This window comes from Peromyscus californicus, unplaced genomic scaffold (assembly GCF_007827085.1).
Source record: "Peromyscus californicus insignis strain IS unplaced genomic scaffold, ASM782708v3 Scaffold_18__1_contigs__length_77618521, whole genome shotgun sequence".
Taxonomy (NCBI): Eukaryota; Metazoa; Chordata; class Mammalia; order Rodentia; family Cricetidae; genus Peromyscus; species Peromyscus californicus.
The window spans coordinates 32,656,089-32,679,737 of record NW_026294480.1 but is presented as its reverse complement, the minus strand read 5'-3'; the positions used below and the strand labels follow the sequence as shown (position 1 = coordinate 32,679,737).

The following is a 23,649-nucleotide window of genomic DNA, read 5'->3' as shown; positions in this document are numbered from 1 at the left end:
TCAATTAGGTGGCTGTGGGAAGAGTTATATAAGTTATGAGTAGTTGCTAGACAACCCAGAGTTGCAGGAGTCATTCATCAGACAATCTCACTTACCACTCTATACCACTACCATACCCCCATGTGCCTATCCACGCTCAGATTCAAGGTAATGACAAGAATCTGGAGAGCTGGGGCATGGAGAAGTTACATGTGGAGCAGTTTAGATGGAGCTGTGAAAGCCCAGGGCACTGATGAACAGCACTTCTGTTGATTAGTTAATAGGAACTGTATGAGATCAAAGGAATGCTGCCCCAAAATCCAAGGCTGCCTGTCAGTAACTTGCAAAGTCTATGTAAATGGTGGGTGAAGATCTGTTTCCTATGTAGCTTTCTTTTTTTTATTTTATAATTTAATTTAATTTTACATATCAGCCACGGATTCCCCTGTCCTCCCTCCTCCCACCCCACCCCCACCCTCCTATTCCCATCTCATCCAGGGCAAGGACTCCTCTGAGGATTCAGCTCAGCCTGGTAGATTCAGTTGAGGCAGGTCCAGTCCCCTCCTCCCTTCACCCAGGCTGAGCAAAGTATCCCTGCATAGGCCCCAGGCTCCAAATAGCCAGCTCATGCACTAAGGACAGGTCCCACTGCCTGGGGGCCTCCCAAACAGTTCAAGCTAATCAACTGTCTCACTTATCCAGAGGGCCTGATCCAGTTGGGGGCTCCTCAGCTATTGGTTCATAGTTCATGTGTTTCCACTAGTTTGGCTATTTGTCCCTGTGCTTTTTCCAAACATTGTCTAACAATTCTCGCTCATACAATCTCTCTTACAGGTGGATACTAGACATAAAACAAAGATGACTAGACTGCTACTCACAACTCTAGGGAGGCTACCTAGTAAAGAGGACCCTAAGAAAGACACAGGGATCACCCAACGACAGAGAAATGGATGAGATCTACATGAGCAAACTGGACATGAGGGTGGGTAATGAAGGGCAAGGGTCAAGGGAAAGAGAGCTTAGGGGAGCGGGAGATCCCAGCTGGATCAAGAACAGAACAGAGAGGGAGAACAAGGAAAAAGAGACCATGATAAATAAAAACCCCATGGGAATAGGAAGAAGCAAAGTGCTAGAGAGGTCCCCAGAAATCCACAAAGATACCTCCACAATAGGCTACTGGCAATGGTCGAGAGAAAGCCTGAACTGACCTACTCTGATGATCGGATGACCAAACACCCTAACTGTCGTGGTAGAACTCTCATCCAATGACTGATAGAAGCAGATGCAGAGATCCACGGCCAGGCCTCAAATGGAGCTCAGGGATTCTATGTAGCTTTCTAAAAGTAGTGAGAGTAAAGGACCCATTTCCTCCTCCCCAGGTCCAAAGGACCTTAATTTCAACACTGCTTTCAGCCTTTTAGGCAACATCTTGCCCTCAATCAGGTAATCCTCCCTTGGTCTGAGACAGAGAAAATCAGACAGGAAAGATTCATTCCTTTTGACTTTTATTTATTTATGACACAAACAGTTCCTTCTCGCTTTCCTCACAGACTTCTGCTTACAGAGCTTATTTTTAAATTTTCAAAACATCTTCAATGAGTCATTATCAAAAATAACTTCCTTCTTAAAGACCTGTTACAACGATTCTTATTCTTCTTTGTAGGTAACTGTGAATGTCCCCGCCTGACTTGAGGAAAGGTCAATAGGCATAAAAATGTTCAAGGTGCGGGGGGTGCTTTGGCAGGAGGGGGATACAAAATAGAGTATCTCAAAATACCTATCAACAGCCATCTCCCTCCTTCCATTCTTCACAGTGATTCATCAGTCCTCTATGTCTCCTCCAAGAATGCTGTTGAAACCTCTTTCCCGGATACCTTAGCTGTTAAATGTGCTCATCCAAAAGGTTTTGACCAGGAGAGTTTGCAATTTCAGATATATTTGGGTATTAGAATATTTGCATGTACTCGGTGAAATATTTGGGAGACTAGGATCCAAAGCTAAAGACAAAATTCATTTATATTCTGCATAACCTGGAGGTCGTCTTTAGACAACATGTTTAGCACTTTGATTGTGATCTGTCACTATGAGATCAGAGGTGAAATTCTCCACCTGTGGAAAATTTCCATTAGGGTCATCAGTAGGTTTGAAGTTTTAAAGCATTTGAGAATTTGGATTTTCACACTGGAAGTGCTCATATGTAGCTGAAATTTAATTCCAGACTAGACAAGTAAATAAAGGAAAGACTGCAGAATGTTGAGATCAATCCTCCTAAAGGATTCCTTATCTAGTTCTTCTTTGAGCAGGGTCAACAGGCAACCCTGACATTTTCAAATCTATCCCAATACCTAGCGTAGAAAATCAAATCCATAGCATCCTCTAACCAGTGTGGTTAACATGCTTACATGTGATTGTTTTCAATAAATGAAACCCACTTCCCTGTACCTCCCATATATTAACATCTGCAACAACCCTCAATGGAAATTCTAGTATAAAAAAAGCCAAATCTGAATCAGTCATATCAAACACTATACACTTCAAAAAATCTAAAGAACAGTATCTTGGATAAGTTTTCTAACTCTTAGCAACTTAAAGTTTGTTTGAAATATATCAGCCTCAAAAAAAATACATAGTGTTTGTGCATATTTTAAACTCTACTTAAGCCCACACACTTCACCTTTCACAGCTGCATTTTTTGTATATTTTTGATGAAAGGTGAATAAGAAATAAAACAAATGCCAATGTTTCAAGTTGTGTACTTCTGGAAAAATCTAGGAGAGTAACCACATCAGGGAAGATTATTCTCAAATATGCATCACTCAATGGCTCTAGCATAAACTGATGCTTCTTTCAAAAACAGAGTGATTTCAGTGCTTGTATTTGACACATACTGAAGAAAACCTCCCAAGAGACTGAATCATATTTGTTCTCAGACAAGAAGGCAGACGGTGCCCTGTGACCATTGCATGATGAATTCTGCTCTGACATTTAAGTGGTTCAATCTTCTAACAAGAATAAGGATCCCACATGTGGGTTTGACTTTGTGGGGCAAAGCACTCAGGATGGAAATAATTGCATCTATCTGTTTTTTCCGATGTATGTGTGTGTATGTGTTTGATTCCACTGAGGAAAAGTCAACCTTGCTAATCAGGAAATTATGTTATTTCTGTTTTTCTAATCAATCCACAGGAGGCACACTGGCCCATGGACTGGGTCAATCATAATTAATGGAATCACAGGGATGAATGGGGAACACAAGCATCTCTAATCCCATCCTGTAATTTTACAGACAAAAAAATCAAAGCCCAACATGGTTTTCCAAAAACTCACAAATAGCTTGTCACTTGTAAAGGAAAAAAAGTCTGGACTAAAGTTTGGAAAAACAAAGGGTTTGTTTGCACAAGTGGTTGGACACAGAAGGGAAATATATAGATTATATGCTGGAGGGGAAGGAGAAAAGATGGTGCCTTCATGTTGGGAAAGTATCTAAGTACCAGTTACAGATGTTTGAACTTAGCATCCCTTGCTCACTAGGTTCTGATGAAGAGGACCAGGGCCTCCTGGGTCCTACTGGGCTTCTTCAGCACAGGGTTTTATGGCTGTGATGGAGATGCTCTGTCCTCTGCACCTTAAGACACCTGCCGCACACTCAGACATTGTCTCCTCCTTGCCGTTCACGCTCACACAGATGCTGTACTCTGCTTTCTGGCACTCTGATGCTTCTCTGCAGACACATTTGCTGTTCTGAGCTGGAAAGAACAAGTGGGAGAGACTTAATGGTGCATTGTGTAGGTGGGAGACTCAAAGCACATCACCTACAAAATAATGGCATGGTGATTAGAGAGTTCCTGCCTTGAGTGATACAATAAACTATCTGCTGGAAGAACAGTAAGACCAGGAAACGGGGCTATTTTCCTTCACTCGGAACAAATGGGCTTTGAAACTGGTGCCAGGCTCTCTACTGGCTGGACACATATGAGGCAGGTCTATCCAAGTCAAGAGCTCTCTATCTCTTTCTTTATGCAGGCTGCCATCCTTGTGAGCCAGAAATCAAGGATAATTCTTTGTTTCCCAGACCAAATCAGAAGGTTTCAGCAGAGAGTGGAGAACCAAAGCTCAGAGACACAGAAGGGAAAGGACAGAAAGTTCTTTGAAAGAGAAAGTGTAGCATTCAGAAGAGGCCACTTGTCCTATAAAAACTAGTCAGAAACAAGGAGAAAACATGAGAAGTAGCTTGGTGGGAAGCCATCACCTAGGTCCTCCAGGGGGAGAGTAAGGGGGTCAAGCAGAGAACAGTAAAGCAGACATGAGCCAGATGGGGCAAGAGTTACATATATCATCCTACTGCAACTTATGAAGTGCTGAGGGCAAGGTTCCCATGAGGCACATGGGACAGAGAATCAAGGAGCTTGCAGATGTAAATACCACATAGTTCAGTTTCCACATCTACAAGTACAGAAATCCTGGACAGAAGCTTGGTTCCTGCAACCCAGCTCTTCCCCAAAGTGTGAGTGGTGTTGAAGATCATTGCTAAGTTCTGTTCAGCTATGTCCTAGCTGATAATGAACCACAATCTGAGAACGCAGCTCCTTTGTCTAATCTCTTCAGGGCCTTCTAATTATTTTGAGAAACGTCAGTTTGGCACTCATATTTTTTAATGCCTCTCTAACACTTTTAAATTTCCTTATAACAAAGAGAGGGTGTCTTTAGTCTCAGAGAAATACCTGGCTCAAATCTTCACCTTTACTTTGTTCCAGTGTGTGTGTGTGTGTGTGTGTGTGTGTGTGTGTGTGTGTGTGTGTGTGTGTTCACCCACAATGATGTACATGTGGAAGTCAGAGAAAAAAACTCATGGGAGGTCATTTCTCTCCTTTCAGCATGTGGAATTCAGGGATAGAACTCAGGATGTCAAGCTTGGCCACAAGCACCTCTTCTCACTGAGCCATCTAATCAGCCCAGTGATACTTTTTTGTAAGGGTGTAATATAACAATTCGATTTTTAGAAGACATTTTTATGTAAGTCCTCTTTTTCCTTTAAATTTTTTTAAATTTTAATTTCATGTGCATGGGTGTTTTGCTTGTAAGCGTGCCTGCATACCATGAAGGTAGAGTGAGAATTGGTGGGGCTTGGAAGAGCACTTAGATGACCAGGAATGGATTTTTGTCCTCTTACCTATCTCATCCAAACCCCTCTCCACGGAGGGGACTTAAGAAGCAGTTTACTGCCAAATAATTTGGCATTTTGAGGTATATGCTGATACACTAGAAACTACATTGTTTAAATTTTTGGCACCGTTGGCTTGGCATTCTCACAGTTAAAATATGGAAGGTTCCTTACCATCACATTTGCTCCAGGGTGGACACGCACCACAAGCTTTCTCAGCTGAGGCTGGCAGGGTACAGCTGTCCTTGCCAACCAGAGTGTAATTTCGTCCCTGACAGTGGAGAACATGCATCTTGCAGATGGTCAGAGACAGGATCCTTTTGCTTCTCTCATCTCGAGCACATACATCCAAGGAGGAGCTGGAGAGAGCATTGAATGACATTATTTGCAAGATGTGTTTTCTTCAGAGCCAAGGAAGATAAGTAAGACCTTGTACTCATGACTTGACAACGTAACCAACCCAACAACAACCACCAAAACTGTGTTTGTTCTTTATGCGCTCACAGTTTTTATATGCCCAGATGCCTGGTGCTGGCTTATCTTCATCTAGGACAGACCAGATGCAGCAAATTGAATGAGAAGGTGAGGTCTGCCAGCAACTGCAGATGGACTGATACCAAAGGAAACAGAAAATCAGCAAAGACCGAACAAGCCCAAGAGATCATGGGAAACCACTGACCCCCCAGCTAGGCAGTCCTCTGAGTCTATAATTCAGCAGTGTTCACTAAAACCCTTACGTAAACAAAGAAGATGAAATTATTTCTCAATGCTGTTTTTAAGGTTGATTTTTATTATTTTAATTATGTATATGTCTGCATGCATGTGGCTGTGCACACATGAGTACAGGTGCCTGCAGAAGCCAGAGGAGTGAGATCTTCAGGAGCTGGAATTACAGACAGTTTTAAGCTACCTGATGTGGGATCTGGGAACCAGATTCAGGTCCTCTGGAAGAGCAGCAAGTGCTCTTAACCACTGAGTCATCCCTCCAATTCCTTTAATGTGATTTTTTTTTTTAAGTATCTGTGTAGCAAGTGAGATAGATCATTGAATAAAGGCACTTGCCACCAAATCTAAGGATGTGAGTTTGCTCTCCAGAACCAACATATGGAAAAAAAGAGAGCCAAATCCAGCAAGTTGTCCTTTGACTTCCCCTCTTGAGCTGTGGCATGATATCCCCCCACCCCAGCCAATAAGAGTGATTGTGCTTACAAAAGATTTAGAAATATTTCCCAAAAAAAAGGAAAAAAAAAAAGAAATATTTCCATTAAACATCTTACTGGGTTTTTTTTTTTCCCTACCCTCTGTTGCTAAAATGATCTGTGATGGTTTGAAAGAAAATGGCTCCCAAAGGGAATTGTACTATTGGAGGGGATGTGGCCTTGTTGGAGTAGGTATGGCTTTGTTGGAGGAAGTATGTCACCATGGAGGTGGGCTTTGAGGTCTCATATATGCTCAAGTCACACCCAGTGAGACAGACCATTTCCTGCAAGCAAGATGTAGGAATCTCAGCTCCTTCTCCAGCACCATGTCTACCTGCATGCCACCATGTCTCACCGTGGTGATAATGGACTAAACCTCTGAAAATGTAAGCCAGCCCAATTAAATGTTTTTCCTTTGTTAGAGTTGCTGTGGTCACAGTAACAGAAACACTAACTAAAACATGATATAACATAGCTATTTAGAAACACCGTTTTAAAAAGGAATAGTCCCTAAACTGGGCATTGTGGCATACATAATCGCAGAATTTTAGAGATGGAAGCAGGAGGATGAGATGTTCAAGGCCAGTCTCAGCCATGCCGTGAGTTCAAGGCTAGCCTGGACACATAAGACCTGTCTCAAACTCCTCCCCAGCTTCCATACTCCTCCCACAAAAAATTCCATTTCTGAATTCTGATGGATATGAAAAGTACTGTTGTAGATAAACTCTTACACAACAAAGCATGTTTTCATATACTAATCAGAAAGATTTTATATTCACCTATTTTATTTAGCTTTATTTTTTTTCTCTTTGACCTAAAGCTAAATTCACCTGAAGTGGCTTATGTAGGAAAAAAAAAAAAAAAACTTCATTATTTTGCACAAATCTTTTTCTCTGTTTATTTAAAATTTGAATATAACTACTTAGAGTAGTTTAAAAAGCAGGAATTTTATAATGTGATGTTGATATTGGCATCCAATACTGTGAAATTATACTAAGAGTCATGCCAGGACTACAAATAACAGAATGAGGATGAACTGGGGGAGGGGTTAGAAAGAGAAAATATTGATTCAAATAAATAATGACTATAAGACAGTAATAACAGAGTTAGGACACTAGAATAAGAATGTATCTCGACTGGTCACAATTTTAATTTGTACTCTTCACTAATTTTCTGCATACTAAAAGTTATGATATGTTATCATTATCATCTACTATTAATTCAAGAAGTGGATATGGGTTATGATGAGCATGGCAAGTACAAAGTATTCAGTAAATTGCCATGTTGATTCCTAAAGATGAACCAACTGAAGTCCTTAATCTTAAAAATGAAAATAGTCTAGAGACTGAATGTCTCCTATGTCCTCCCAGACCCCTCTCCATTTCTGCTCATTTTCTTGGGAGTCTGGTATGGAAAGACCATATCAGAGCATCCTTATCCTCTAGCTGTGAGTGGGTTCTGTCATTGGAGAGCACTAGTGGGGCGGTTTTAAGCACAGAAGACAGAGTAGGGAAATGTTTATAACTCGGGACTATACCTGTGGTGCCTCTCAAGTCCCTAAACAGAGTCTGTTCCTCCTTAGAAGCTGCCCCATCATAGCCCTCTCTGTCTTCAGGTTTCTAAATGTCTTTTTCCCTCTTTCAGGCCTGGGTGTGGATATACACACACACAATAGTATAGTTTGCTTTAATCTGCCCGCATATTTGTAGGCTTGCTGATAAACCTCTCCTATTCCTCACCTAATGGTACAACCTGCATCTTGCTAGGATCCTGACACAGGCATCCAGGAGCCATGTCTCAAATCCTCTTAAAAGCAGTGACCAGAAATTGGTGGCATTCTTAGAATGCAGGTCTAGAAAGGCAGCTTCTAGCATCAGAAAAGCAGCTGCTCTATTATCTAATGGTACTGCTTTTTTAAAGTTTATGTCCCACGGGAATTTCAGCCTAATCCTAGAAAGCCCTAAATCCTCGGGTGACAGTTCTGTCATTTTGCTTCACGTCATATATAGAACAAGCAGTGCTCGAGCAGTCCTTCAGTGTCTTGCCCCTCCAGATTAGAATCCTGCTGAACACCATGGCTGTCAGCCTATGACCTGTAACAGGCAGCAATGGAAGAGATTACAATGCAAAGACCCTTAGCTATTCATAAGCTGTACCTTCATTCAATAAGCTATATGAAGCCACCCCATTTACCCTGGGTAAAATCAAAGAAAAGAGGGAATAAAGACAGAGCTTACCCACACTCATAGGGCATTTTACAGACGCATTTAGAGTTCTGCAGTTTCTCCCAGGGCTGACACGCAGGAGCTGCAGGAGGCAGAGTGGCAGTGTCTAGAAGAAACATTTAAGAGAGATGTGATCCTTAGTAGACTAAGCCTTGCTTTACAATAGAACTTGCTGAATCAAGATCCCTAGGCTTCCCTACTGTGAAGATTTCCCTATAGTTAAAAGAAAGAGTGTGGATTTGGGTGGGTGCAATCAATGTTGGGGAGGATCAGGGAGGAGTTGGGGGGAGGGGAACCATAAAAATAATATTGTACAAAAATGTGTTTCCAATTTCAAAAGTTAAAAAAAATCAGAACAGTATGCTATCATCCCTAACCAAGACACCATCTCTAAGTGACATCTGCTTGCAAAGGAAAAACTACTCTTCTCCAGTAACATCTTACTGTATATTAATCACACTTAAGGGTGGGCTCCATGCCCAACATTGAAAGACAAACACACCGTGAACTCAACGGTATTTCTGTAGACTTTTTGTTTGTTAGAGCACTTTTTGCATTACTGGTATTTTACTTGTATATTATGGTCTTCAGTTTTGTGGTTTTGTGGTGGGGGGTGGGTGTGTGTTCCTTTTTTTTAATTCTGATTTCTTTGGGTTTGTTATTGCTTACCTTTTGTTTTCTAAAGAAAGAGAAAACGAGCATGGAGTTGTGGGTAAAGATCTGGGGAGGATTTAGGAGGAGTTGGAAGAGGAGAAACCATGATCAGAATGTTATATGAAAAAATATTTTTCTGTTAAAATATTATGGGAACTGAACAAGTTGTATTTACATATATAGGAGAGAGAAAGAGAGACAACAATTTAAAAAATAGAATGCCATGAATTAGAGAGAAAGCAAGGGGGTGCACAGGAAAGGCTGGAATGAGGAAAGGGAAGCAGAGAAATGATGCAATTATATTTTAATTTCAAGAAATAAAAAAATGAATGTATACATTATAAAGCTCTAAAGCATTTCACTCTATAAAACACTGCATAGTGATAAAAGATACCACTTTCCTAGGCATGTTTAACTGATCATGCTCTGTTCATACATTTTGATACTTGCTCCCTGCTAACAAGTGCCTATATAAGAGATGAAAAACTAAAGGAAAAAAAAGTTTGGAAATATATGCTATTTCAAATATTCAACAAATGTTCACATTTGTCTGAATCCATGGTTAGTAAAGAAGGTTCCTTTCACAAAGCTACACCTTGTGAACTGTTGCTTTGGACTGTATTTCACCACAAGCCCACCACAGGTCACAAAGCCACAAAAGAACTTAGAACGCTGGAGAGATAACTCTGAAGTTACAAGCACTGGTTGCTTTTCCAGAGAATACAGATTTGACTCCCGGCACCTACATGGCAGCTCACAACTGTCTGAATCTCCCGTTCCATTGGATCTGATGTCCTCTTCTGACTTTTGTGGGTACCAGCCATGCTTGTAATACACATATATACATGCAGACAAAACAACCATATACATAAAATACATAAATAAAACTATTTTTTACAAGAAACTTATCTCGGAGAGTATCCTGGTACCCAAGGAGAGCTATAGTCTCTTACGTGCAAATGTCCAGTTGGTCTCCCCTCAACAGTGTGCTTATGTCTGGAGGTACTTACATTAAAAATCCACTATTTTTTGTCTAGAAACTCATTATTTTAAATAAACAGTTATGTTTATTTATGTTTATTATGATAGGAAAGCACCTTGGTGTGGCTTACAGTACCATAAGTTGAATGCCTTTGCATTGGCTCTGGCAGATGGGAATGTGAAATCTAAAGCACTCATTTTTTTCCCACTTTCTGGTAGCTTCATTTTATTGAAAATCATTTGCATCAAACTTTGGGGTATAAAATTAGATAGTCATATAGTATATTATAAAGACGGTTTATAGGAAAGCATGTTTTCTTCATTTTTTTTTTTTTTTTTTTTTTTTTTTTTTTTTTTTTTTTTTTTGGTTTTTCGAGACAGGGTTTCTCTGTGTAGCTTTGCGCCTTTCCTGGAACTCACTTGGTAGTCCAGGCTGGCCTCGAACTCACAGAGATCCGCCTGGCTCTGCCTCCCGAGTGCTGGGATTAAAGGCGTGCGCCACCACCGCCCGGCTGTTTTCTTCATTTTAACTACATTTATTTATTTAGTGTGTGCATGTATGTGGCACCTACAGAGGTCAGAAGACAATTTCCACCATGTTAGTCCTGGGAGATCAAACTTAGGTCATCAGGTTTGGTAACAAGTGCCTTTATACACTGAGCCATCTTGCTGGCCTAAGGGCGTAATTTTATAAGTAAAAATATCATAGAATACGTACATCCCTTACTGAAGAAAATACAAGAAAGTTAGACAAGATAACACAATCCCTTGAGAAATTCACAAAATTGGAAAAATGGTAACAATATGAAGCATGTCTTCCATAGCTAGAAATCTCAATAACAATCACGTTCTCTAAACACTTCAACTTGATGCAGTGGCACTCCAAATGCAAAACAGAAGCTTGAATCAGATCCTAGAAATTAAAATGGCATAAGGGAGAAACATGGTATCTGAATTATAGATTAGTCAATAATGTCCTAGTAATATTACTCTCTTAATTTGTTTTGCTTTGCTGTTTTCTTTGCTTTTGAGACACGGTCTTATAATATAGCTCAGGATAGCTCCAAAGTTGAGATCCTCCTGTCCCAGTTGTCAAATACTAGGATGGCTATGCAGTGGTCTGAATAACACACCATGGGCCCATATATTTGCATGCTTTGTCCCCAGCTGAACAGTTTGGAAGGATTAGGAAGGGTATCCTTGTTGAAGGAGTTTTGCCATAGCGGGTGGGCTTTGACATTTCAAAAGCCCAGACCAGACCCCTCCTCTCTGTCTGTCTCTGTCTCTCTGTCTCTGTCTCTCTATCTCTCTGTCTCTCTTTCTCTCTCTCTCTCTCTCTCTCTCTCTCTCTCTCTCTCTCTCTTTCTCTCTCTCTCTCTCTCTCTCTCTGCCTGCTGTCTGCAGATCAGGATGTAAAGCTCTCAACTACTTCTCCAGCACCATGCCTGCCTGGCTGCTGCTACATTCTTCACCATGATGATAATGAGCTAAAACTGTAATTCTTTCTTTTCTAAGAGTCGCCTTGGTCAGTGTCTCTTCAGAGCAATACAGCAGTAACTAAGACAAGAGATATGGGCCATCACAACCAGCAGTTTCTTTGTTTTCATCGACTAAGTTATGTCAATTTATGAAAAATGTGAATTTAGGGGAGGGTGTACAGAATCTATATTTTGTAACTCTTCTGAGATCTAAAATGATTTCAAAGTAAAATGGTTTTCTACTTTTTGTGAGCATATATTTTGGTTTGAATTAAAAATGTCTCCCATAAGCTCATGTATTTGAGCCCTTGGTGGCACTGCCTGGGGAGGTTATAGAACCTTGCAAAGGGACAGTCTTGCTGGAGGAGATGCATCACTAGAGCTGGGCTTTGAGAATTTAGCCTGGCTCCACCTTCATTTCTCACTCTGTTTCCTGGATGCAGTTGTGATGCAGTCAGTCAGCTTCTGGATCCTATCACCTGGTCCCTCACCATTATGGACTCTCCTTCTGGAACCAAATAAACTCTTTCTTCTGTAAATTGCTTTGGACCATAGTATTTTATCAAGGCAACAGAAAAGTAACTAATCTACCTTATGAACTAATAGATTTCGTTATGATATCTTCATTGATGTACATCATTGTACTTTGCTTATATTAAGCTCTCTAGTACTCTCTCTTATTGCTTTTTTTTGCTCCCATTCTTTCCTCTAAATAGCTGTCTACTTTGATAAAAAATTTAGTACTGTTGCTCTAATTTTTATTGTTGTTTGTACACAAGCACATATGTGTACAGTGTGTGTGTGTGTGTGTGTGTGTGTGTGTGTGTGTGTGTGTGTGTGTGTGTGTGTGGAGGTCAGAGGACAACTTGGAGAAGTAGGTGTACTTCTTCCACCTGTTTTGGAGGCAAGGGTTCTTGCTTCACCACACACTCCAGATAGCCGACCTATGACCTTCCTTCTCGCCATGTTACAGATGCTCGCTGCTGTATCTGGCTTTTCACTTGGCTCCAAGGGTCAGACTCAAGTCATCACACTTGTGTAGCTTGGGCTTCTACCTACTTGACCAAGCCTCACATACGTATTTTAAGCGTGCATTGTATGTATGAGAGAAAAACATGTGTTTGTCTCATTCCGCTTATCAGGATGCCCTCCAGCTCCGTCATTTTCTTTCAAATGATGCAGTTTTGTTTCTCTTTGAGGCTGACAACACTCCACTGTGTTCATATACCACATTTTCTTCTTGTTCTAATTTTTAAATTTGTATTTAATATTTTTAAAGTATCGAACTTACACCTCATTCTCTCCCCCTTGAATTCTTCTACTACCCTCCCCAAACACACCTATTTCCTCCCAACTTCTTATGCTCTTCTTTCTTTTCTTAGCCCAGTGAGTTGACGCAGTGATGCTGATATGTGTATGGGTGTTTGACCATCTACTGGTGCCAGGGTTGCATTCCTCAAGAAAACTGACCATACACACGGCAGCCATCCATTACCTAGCTCCTTAGTTAGTGGTGGAACTTCATGACTTCCTTCGCCAGGCATGCTAGTTTCTTTCTAGTTTAATCTTATGCGGGTCTTGTGTACAATAAATCAAATTTTATTCATTCATTCATCTGTTGGTACAAACCTAAGCTAATTCCATCTCTGCTGTTATAAATGCTGTAATAAATACGGATGTGCAGGCATTTATGTCCTGTGGTGACTTATATCCCATCGGGTAAGTAATGTCATTGGGATATATGTAGTTCTAGTTGTGATTGCTTGAGGCATCTCTGAATTGGTTTCCATAGTGATTAGACTAATCTATATTCCCATCAATCGTGTGTAAGGGTTCCTTGCACTGCCAGAATTTGTTACTATTTGGTAAAATATTTTTAATTTTATTTGCTACATCAAAACACATTTATATGCAATAGGCATAGATGACAGCTGTTCACCAGTAAGAGTGTGCTTAATATTAGTTACCTGTGTATAAAAATAATTAAAATAGTAAATCTTATGATATGTATAGCTTAGCAAAATATTTAGTCGTTTAAAGATCTAGTACTTCATTCACTTATCTATTACTCAACTGATATTTGTGTTTGTGTTTGTATGTGTGTAGAATATGCATGTGTTTGTGTGCTTAGCACAACTTCTAAAGGATTGAATATTCAAAGACCTAGTACCTTATTCACTTATTATTTAATATTGTGTATGTGGTGGTGGTGGTGGTGGTGTGTGCCTGTATGTGTGTCAAAGGTGTATGTGTTGGTGTCTGTGGGTAGTGGGTAGCCGTTCTGGCTTTGACCTTGAAGCGCCGCCCCTAGAGAGGGAGCAGTTAACTGCTTTATGCCTATGACCTTGAAGTACATCCCCCTGGGACATGGCCTCTTGGGACCCTTAAGTACTGAGATGCATGTGGTGGTCTCTCTCCCCTCGTGGATTTTGGATGCTGAGATGGAACAGGCAGAAGAACAGTGTGGATCATAGTTTGGCTTTCCAGGACCCTACGATAAATCTCCCATGCTGTAGTGAGTTTTAGCCCTAATAAATTTCTTGCCCTTTAAGCAGACTCTGTGGATTTATTGCTTTGTGTGTGTGTGTGTGTGTGTGTGTGTGAGAGAGAGAGAGAGAGAGAGAGAGAGAGAAATAGAAAGAGAGAGAGAGGAAGAGGTACATGTGGTGGTGGTGGTGGTGGTGGTGGTGGTGGTGGTGGTGGTGGTGGTGGTGGTGTGTCTGCATGTGTGCAAGTGTATGCATATATAGAAGCTAGAGATCAATGTCAGGGTGTTTCCCTCTATCACTCTCCACCTTATTTTTGAGACAAGGTGTCTCTTTGAACCTGGAGTTCGCCATTTTGGCTAGACTGGCCAACCAGCCAGCTATCAGCATCCACCTGTCCCCATGCCCTTGGTGCTGGGATTAAAGACACAATCCACAATGGCCGGCTTTCATCTGAAAGGCGGAGATCCAAACTAGGGTCCTCAAGCATATGCAGTAAACACTGTACCCACTGAGCCATGTCCTCACCCCCACACACAAGCAACATTCTAAAGCACTAACTTTGAAAGCTGATAAACATAGGAATTTTTGTTTGCTACAGGTCTGTCTTCAGTGCAGTTATTATTGTGATCTACACAGTCAGAAAAATACACAAGTCCTTAAAACATCCTTAATTAGAACCAACCATAATACCATTGTCTGAGTAGGGAAAAAAACATACTAAATTATACTGTAAAGTGACAGAAGCAGGCATTTCAGAAAAACAACTACCTAATTTCCTTGGAAACCAAAGTAAATCCTCATTAAGTATATATTGTTCTCTTTCATTTTAGGATCACAGGTACAGGTGCGTTACTTTACACAACTCTATGCTGCAGGGAATGTAGAAGACAGCAATTGTTTTCTGATGTGTTCAGAAGAGAGTTCACATCAGAGCTAATGTGGAAGGCGCTCCGTTAGTCCACTCTGCTCCTCTCTACTGGCCATGCATCACCACAGTCCATATCTAATTCAGTGGATCAGGGCTCCAAGAAGCCTGTTCGTCTCAGCTGTAAGCGTCTCATTCACTTAACTGTAATCGTTATAGAATCTAGTGCTTCATCCTCAAAGAACAGACAGATTTTAGCACTGAATTAAAGTTTTTACACTAAAGAAATATTACATAGACTAGCATGTACATGAGCTTTCCTTCTTTCCTGGTTATAATTGTTAAAAGCATCTTTCCGGGCTGAAGAGACGGCACAGCAGTTAAAAGTACTTGCTGCTCTTGCTCAGTTCCTGCACCCACATAACCTCTCACAACTGTCTTTAACTCCAGTTCCAGGGCATCCAGTGCTCTCTTTTGACCTCTGCAAGCCTTGAGCATACACACAGTGCACTTACATACATGCAGGCAAAATATGCATGCAAACAAAATAAAAACAAATTCTTCTTTTTAAATTATTAAATAAAAACATATTTACATTTATTACTATACAATCAAACAATAAATATGTTTCTGAAAACATATTTGGCCCATTTAAAAACCTCTGAAAATACATAATTTTGTCCTTCTCAATTGTTTTTCCTGTCTTAGGTGTGTGTTTGTTTGTTTGTTTGTTTGTTGAGACAGGGTCTCTTTATACAGCTCTGCTGTCCTGGAACTCACTCTGTAGACCAGGCTGGCCTCAAACTCACAAAGATCTGCCTGCCTCTGCCTCTGAGTGTTGGGATTAAAGATGTGTACCACAACACCCAGTTTATCTTAGGTTCTTAAAAGAACATTCACATGTGACTAATGTTTAGAATACTAGATTGCTGGATTTCCACTACCAAGAAATCACCCACAACTCCTATACCCCCTACCCTCAGCTAAAAGCCAAGGGACTGAGACTGAGCTCAAAGTCCCCCAAAGTACCTATTTGGGGATTGCCGAAGAAAGACAGCTGACTCCAACCCCAGGAGTCAGTGGTTGCAGAGACAACAGGTCTGCAATCACAAGGCTTTTCTAAGAAAAACAGCTAACTTCCTCTAACAAGCCCCTCATTCCTCTTCCCTGTACTTAGTTACAAAAACATCAGCCTAAAGCCTGGATTCTGCATCTCTTGAACTCTGGTCATTGAGTGATAGGGTCCTGTGCCTTGATCATGGGGTGGCCAGAATTAGAGACGCCACCTCTCTGGTATTAAATAAAACAGGCTCTAACTACTGAGCTCATCCAAATTCTCATCTTTTATTTCTTCCTGAAAATGTAGATCTTACTTAGCCTTACAAAGAGTAGCTTCCCACCCTACAAGACTTCTCTTTGAATAATGTCTACTTTGCAGTGTTAAATATAAATGCTTTATAAATTTTCAGCTTTAATATCAATAAACTCTGATAACCCAGAAATAAAGCATTCAAAATTGAAAATAAATTTTCATCCTAACTCTGAGCTTAGGAAATCAGAAGAAAACCAGACATCAGCTTTCAAAAAGCCTTCATTTTCTTGGTACTCTAACAGATATAAAGCTATTCTTCCCTATGGAGGACTGAAGTTCAGTGCGGCAACCTCTCCTGCCCCTGTACTCCATGAGACTATTCTAACCTCTCACGAGTCTACACATTGACCTCATTCTCCTAGGGAACCAGATGGCGAGAATGATGCACTGTGACACAATGCCATGAAGGTCACCCTAAGGACTCTCACCTGTCTGGGCCCAGGTGGCACTGAAGACACACAGAGGTCACTCACCTTTTTGCACACACTGGCTGTTCTTCAGCTCAGGACTCCATTTAAGGCTGGAGCCACAGAGGAACGCTGAAGGACCTTCTAAGGACATGCCACCTGCACAGGAGAGGGTCACCTTCTCACCGACCGTGTAAAGGGGTTTCTGGGGGTGAATCTGCATGCCATGCATCAGTACAGGTAGAGCACAGGCAATTTCTGAAGATAAAGCAGAACAGAACACAAGGGTCACCGCTTTCCTAAATAACCTTTTTAAAGACAGCCTTAGGGTGTGCTGATATACATGCTCTGCCTTTTCATAGCAGAGGACAAGCAGGGAAAACAGAGAGTCTACTCAGAGGGTGCTCCAAAAGGTACACTCCGTGGTGTCTGACACGTAATTGACCAATGGATGAGTGAAGACAAAACAGCTGTCATCTCCTTCCCCTGCCCTCAAAGCAATGTGACAACCTAGAATGAACAAGCCCACAAATAGAGCCCCAAAGCCCAGGCTGCTGCTAAAAGCAGACTTCACAGCTGCCACTTATCTCTGTAGTGAGGTGATGTCCCACCAGAATTTCCCCAAGAGCTTTACTCATTTGCATATCATTAGCTCTAATTAGATATGTCACTATCTAAAAATTCAAAGCAGCACCTTTCACCTTGCAGCCATAAAAGTGTGCAACGTTCTGTGTTTTTCCCATCTCAAACCTCCCCATACTGGCATTCATTAGTCCAAATCTATTTAAAAATAAAACAGCAGGAAAAAAATGAAAAATATGGATATGGTTAGGAAGAGCAAGTCAGAAATCATGACTGAAAACAAAAATCTTTGCAAAGTCCCTCATGGGTTTTGGACAATAGTATACAACAATGCTTTGTTTCGGCACTGCCTTTATCAGAAGACTCAATCATTCATTTACTCAAACACAGCATTTATCATTTATTGAGTGCCTGTATTTTGCCAAATATGTTGTGTACTGGTGGAACAAGGCTAAGCATGAGTCACATGATGTGCCTTTCAAATCTGGCACTGAGTGTGTTTCTGGCATGATACATCTGCCAGATCTATGACAAGAATGTCCTTCAGCTCTCTCCCACCAAGACAAATAGGAAAGTTGCACAAGAGTAAAAGAAAAATGTTTCTGGGAATCAGAGAGCTGTCAAAAGAGCGGAGATTTGAAGGTCCAGGATTTCAGACGGAAGAGAAATCTGAGGTAGTGGTTACAGATTTGGTAATGCTTTTCTCCACATGGTATTTGTAAATTTGAAAAACTAAAACAAAATAAAAATAAGAACGTGGTAAAGAACAGACTGAGGAGAGAATTGCAGTTCAGGACTAAACTGTTTATGGAGACTGCAGGAGAGTCACAGGGTAGAAGATCCAGGGCTCCAGTATTGTCAAAAAGGTGTAGGGGGGAGAAATACCCAGATAGAAAGTCCTACTTTTCATTGAGATCACTTAGTGGCTAGACACCTTTGGAATAAAGGTTAGCCAGTCATTAAAGCAGCCTCATTGTTGACCAGATAGAAAACTTGTCTTCTCCAAAGATGTCATCAAAGCCTCAAATTGTTCTTAAAGTTTTTCATGTGTAGAGTGGCATTTGGTCAGAACTAATCTAACATTCAAAACCATATGAATGACCAAAATGTGTTCACAAAAATACAACAGACACAAGAGATGCAAAGAATGAAATTAACAGTTATGTGCCTTGAAAAAGCTGCAACTACTGTGTTGGGAAATCTAAATGATGTCAAGTATAGTGTCTCATGCCTGTGAACTCAACACTTGGGGGGCTGAGGCAAGAGGATTTCCATTAGTGTGATCAGGTGAATTCCACAACAGCGTGAGCAATTGAGTGAAATTTTGTATCAAAAAAACAAACAAACAAAATAAAAACAAGCAAAAACCTAAATGACAAAATGGAAATTTTCTGCAAAACATTGGAAAATATCAGGGTGGTGCGGGCACATGTCTTTAATCCCAGCACTCAGGAAGCAGAGGCAAGCAGATCTCCAAGTTTGAAGCCAGCTTGGTCAACAGAGTAAGTTCCCAGACAGCTAAGGCTACACAGAGAAACCCTGTCTTGAAAAACAAAACAAGACAAAACAAAAAATTGGAAAATATAAATAACAGAAAAATATATTAACAGTTCAATTGAATTCTTAAAAGACTATACCACAATTACACAGAAAATTCATGAGTGAAAGATAAATCCATAGAAATACTTAACATGAAAAAGCAAAGCAAAGAATATAAAGTATTATATACACAGTGACATGAGCACCAACATCCATCTCTCTCTGCTTCCTGACTGTGGATGCTATGGGAGCAACCACCCAATCTCCCTCCGCCAAGGCTTCCTCATCATAATGGACCTTCCCTGTGAACTGTGAGCCGTCATAAGTCTTTATCTCCTTAAACTGTTTTGATCTGGTATTTTTGTCAGAGTGGTGAGAAAAATAACTAATGCAGGCTCCTGTCAGCTTTTCAGGAAAAGGAGGCGAGTTGCTGATGATGTAAAGCTGATGACAGTTTGCTCTATAGTGTTGGGGTTAACATGAGTGGTTATTTATCCTGATCCACTTTCTTCGTTATCATTCTGTCATCTTAGGATATATGCTACAACCAAGACTACTCACTCTGACAATGCATTTCTCCAACAAGCCACTGTAAATCTTCTCCACATCTGGCCACAGGATCTCCAATAAGGGAATACCCTTCCTTGCAAGCATATACTATGTTTTTCCCAGCAGGAAACATGGTACCTTCATTCTAAACAAAGATAAAAAATGGAGAAAGGTTGAGTTGGCCTATTTCTCATTAACAAACTGTTTCTTTAGGTTTATTTGGCCTGCAAATCATAATTAACTTTAATCATCCATCAACCTACATTCAAACAATTGATTTAGAAAATCAATATAAAGCATTTTCCCCTGTAAGGGTCTATTCAACAACACTAGTATCACCATTGGTTGAAATAAAGTCACAAATGCCAACATATTTTAAATGTATAGATTGCTCCCAAAATACCAAGTGCTGCACTAAGTAAGCATTTCACTAAAATCGCTTTAGTGGACACCATTATAATAATTCCCTTCCCTTATACACTTGCAGGAAAGGGCAGTTTGCCACCACATTTTGGAAGTAGTTTTTTTTCCTTAGTTCTTCATGTAAAGGGTGTGTATTCTATTCATTGACAACACTACCTAATAAATGTCAGCATAACAGAAATGATTCTCAATATCTTCATGGAAGTCTTTCAGATTGATGACATTTTGTCAGCTCATGGTTGGTTTTGCTTTCTGAGGTAGTCTCACTGTGCCTCTCAGGCTAACCTGGAATTCACTAAGGAGCCCTAGTTGGCCTCAAACTCAGAACCTCACCCCTCCAACTCCCAAGCACTGGGATTACAGGCATGGACCACCACACCTAGCTCATTGACAACTACTAAAAAACACGATGTTGATCTTCTCCCACTCTTCACTATAGTTATGGAAACACTGCTATGAATGGATTACATATTTTATTAGCCTATAATGTTGGGAAGTAAGTCGTCATAATAAAGCAAGGAATTTCAAATCCCAGCCTGGGAGGGGATAATTGCCCTTATTTGGGGTTCTTGCTTCCTTTCCTTTCTTTCTGGTTCTCTGCCCCCAGGGATATGCTGAAGAAATATAGGCCTGGGAAGTGGTCTGGAGATGGCATCTCACCCAGCTCTACTCTAGAAAATAGAACCCAATTTCCCAGTGCCTCGTTATCATTGCCAGACATACTACTGCAGGCTTGTCTGCCTCCTTCATAGCCACTAATGGGAAACAATGGGGAAGGCACATGTCAGTTACTGACTATAGGCCCTCGACCTTCTTCTATTTTGCAAGAGGGACTTCATGATAAGGAAGTTTGACTCAACACCATCCAAACATTGCTATATAAAAACCACTTAGAGAAATTAAAAAAGAAGACTCCCAGGATCCACCCCCAACCTACTGGACAGAAAGGGTTGGAGGATGGGAATCAAGCAGCAATCTCTATTTTGACGTTCCCTGAGTGACCTATGTGGTGGACATTCTGAAACAGTGTTTAAAAATGTTGACTCCTAAAAAAGCAGAAGAGCTTCATGGGTTGCTAAGGTATGAGTTTACATTATATTGCTCTCTAAACATGTTTTATTTAAAGTCCCAGAGATCATGGAGAGTGTGTAGAACATTCTACCACTTTCTTCCACCTTATCCCCTTCTTCCTCTGCCTCTTCACTTTCTCAACAGCATATACATTTGTGGAAACTTAAGCAAACTCTCATTGTTGTGAGCTTAAGGGCCTGGAATTTAAGAATCAAAATGTCTCACGAAGAAGGTAAAGCTGGCAGCATGGAGGGCATCCTTATGAAGCCATATCTCTTGTGTGAGCCATGAAGAGATGCCACTGAACTTTGGACTCAAAGCTTAATCATAAGGAAAACTGGGACTAGAACTAATTACGAGCATCGCAATGCCAAGTGACATCACTAGAACAACCAATGGAAGATGAGCAGGGTCCTTTTACAAACATAAAAATTGGTAAAAGTATGATAACCTATATCTCATCAGACAATGGTTAAAAAAATATCTCTTTAGGTAAATAAAATGCTTCATGATGAAATTTTTTAAGAAAAGCCTTTTTTGATGAAAAGAATAAAGAAAATTCTTTAGTCTTAAGAATTTGTGTGTACATTCATACTCAGTAACATTGATGTTGACTAGCCCTCTGGCATGATGGTATCTCTAATTTATCAGGTACGTCAGTATTGACATCCCAAACCATTGAAGGAATGCTACCTTCTACAAAATTTGATCTCCTTGGGCTAAGGAGGAAATGTCACAGATGAAGTCCCCCACTACTGAAGTTAAAATGCACATATAAAATATTTTGCCACTATTTCACCATGGAGAAGGAGATAGGTTATGGCCAAGTAAAGAGATATAAGTTGGAATATTTATAAAAGAAAAAGATATCTTTTCATAACCAACTTGAACAAATCCATCTTTTAAGGTGGGGGGTGATGGGCAGAATCCTTTTGGAACCAAAGACAAATGAAAGCAATGTGGCTCAATTAATCTGGAAAAAAAACAGAAATAAATAGAAATCAGTGTGATTGGTTTCCATAATTTAGTTGATATAGTATATTACATTAAATTTTTCACTTATATCTGAAAGTATACAAGTAGAAAGTATAAGAACACATATATATTTTTTGTCATTCTCAGAAACAAATATGTGACCACATTATATTTTTTTTAAATACCTTGAGCATAAACTCAATCTAGCAAAAGATGGTGATTTGAATATCTATAGGATCCGTAGTATGAGAAGCAAGCAGGAAGCAAGATGAGAGTCTTTAGGTAATGCATCTACATTATATTATTTCTGGAGTCTGTCTGTCTCAGATATCACTGTGCCTACTGATGTTGGGTTCTGAAATCCTTTTATCACGAAAGTAATTCTACTTGGTGAAAGAATATCAAGTCTAAAAGGAGCAGAGATTCTTAATGCCACATCACCAGTGCTATTCCTGAAAATTTACCATCACCATGATCAGCCCAACAAGAGATTCTAATTATGATAATGATAATGGAGACATCCATCTTTAAACAGTGATTGTCCATAGTGCCTCTGTGATCATTATACTACCAATCCTGTCCAGTGAGTGAAATCTGAGTGAGAGGAACACAAGTAGGCTATAACTCTTCCTTCTCAGACAAATTCCTCATCTTTTGCAATACCGCAAGGAAACCAGAAATGTGAAGTGATGATCAAAATTTTCCTCTTTCTGATGATCAGGAGGATACATTCCCTCATTGGAGCAACAACAACCAAAAAGAACAGGAGGAGAATGAGGAGGAGATTATTTACATGTTTCCTTTAGAATGTTCCCCTCTCTCTGGCTTTACATATAAGGGTTCGTTACTCCTCCATTGAAAAGATTTAATTTAGTGTAAAAGGGAGGGAAATGGGCCCCCTCAGGCAGAGAACTGTTTCCACCCACTCATCCTCTTGGAGGTACATGCGCCTTCTTTTCTCATTATAACTCATTGTCCTTTGGCTTCCTCACTGATACTGGCTATTGTTATTTTACAAGGCATGAAAGACAGCCTATGTCCTTATCTATCACATACCTAAACACCTTGTTTCTTTCTTTAACTCACATGACCTTCAAATTATCTTACTGGAAGATTTTTTTGTCTAGTTTCTGAACTTTGGAATATGCCACAGATGGACCAATCAATGCATTTTTGGAGTTTTTTAGATAGGTCCACTGCAAAAAGTACCCCCCAAATGTCAGTTTAAACAGCATGGCTTTTCTTGCTTTTTTTTTTCTTCCTTCCTTCCCTCTTTACTCTTCCATTTTTCTCCTCTGGGAAGCTGATGAGATTTATAGCTCACTCACCCTAGGAGTGTTTCTTTTAAACTCTAATAAAATTGTCTTCGTGCTTACAAAAATGAAATAATTTTGCCACAGGGGGGGGGAAAAAACCTGGGCACGGTAACACAAGCTGGTCTTGGGACAGAGAAGCAGGAAGATCAGGAGTACAGGGTCATCCTCGGTTACTTAGTGAGTTTGAGGACAGCCTGAGCTACATGAAACCCTGTCCCACTGAAGTGAATAAATAATTATATTCAAATAATTCTGGCATAGGGGTACAGTTGAGTCAAGAAAGCTGAGAGAGCTTCTGCATGATCCCAGCCAACGTACAGTTAGTGTCAGATCACCACCAGACCAGCCTGGCAAAATACCATCCATCTAAAGTGTCTGGCTTTG

The 23,649-nt window shown here is 40.3% G+C and overlaps 1 protein-coding gene across 1 annotated transcript in view; it reads right to left on the bottom strand.

Moving 5' to 3' along the window:
- Window positions 1–1,467: 1,467 nt before the first annotated feature.
- The window catches only part of C7 (complement C7), a 63,608-nt gene continuing 41,426 nt past the window's right edge, over window positions 1,468–23,649 (bottom strand). The window contains exons 13-18 of the mRNA XM_052743216.1: window positions 21,860–21,947; window positions 19,493–19,625; window positions 16,877–17,068; window positions 8,577–8,670; window positions 5,315–5,499; window positions 1,468–3,725 (exon numbers count right to left, since the gene is read on the bottom strand). Coding sequence (XP_052599176.1) covers window positions 3,544–3,725; window positions 5,315–5,499; window positions 8,577–8,670; window positions 16,877–17,068; window positions 19,493–19,625; window positions 21,860–21,947 — 874 coding nt within the window. The 3' untranslated portion in view covers window positions 1,468–3,543. The remainder of the gene's footprint in view (window positions 3,726–5,314; window positions 5,500–8,576; window positions 8,671–16,876; window positions 17,069–19,492; window positions 19,626–21,859; window positions 21,948–23,649) is intronic.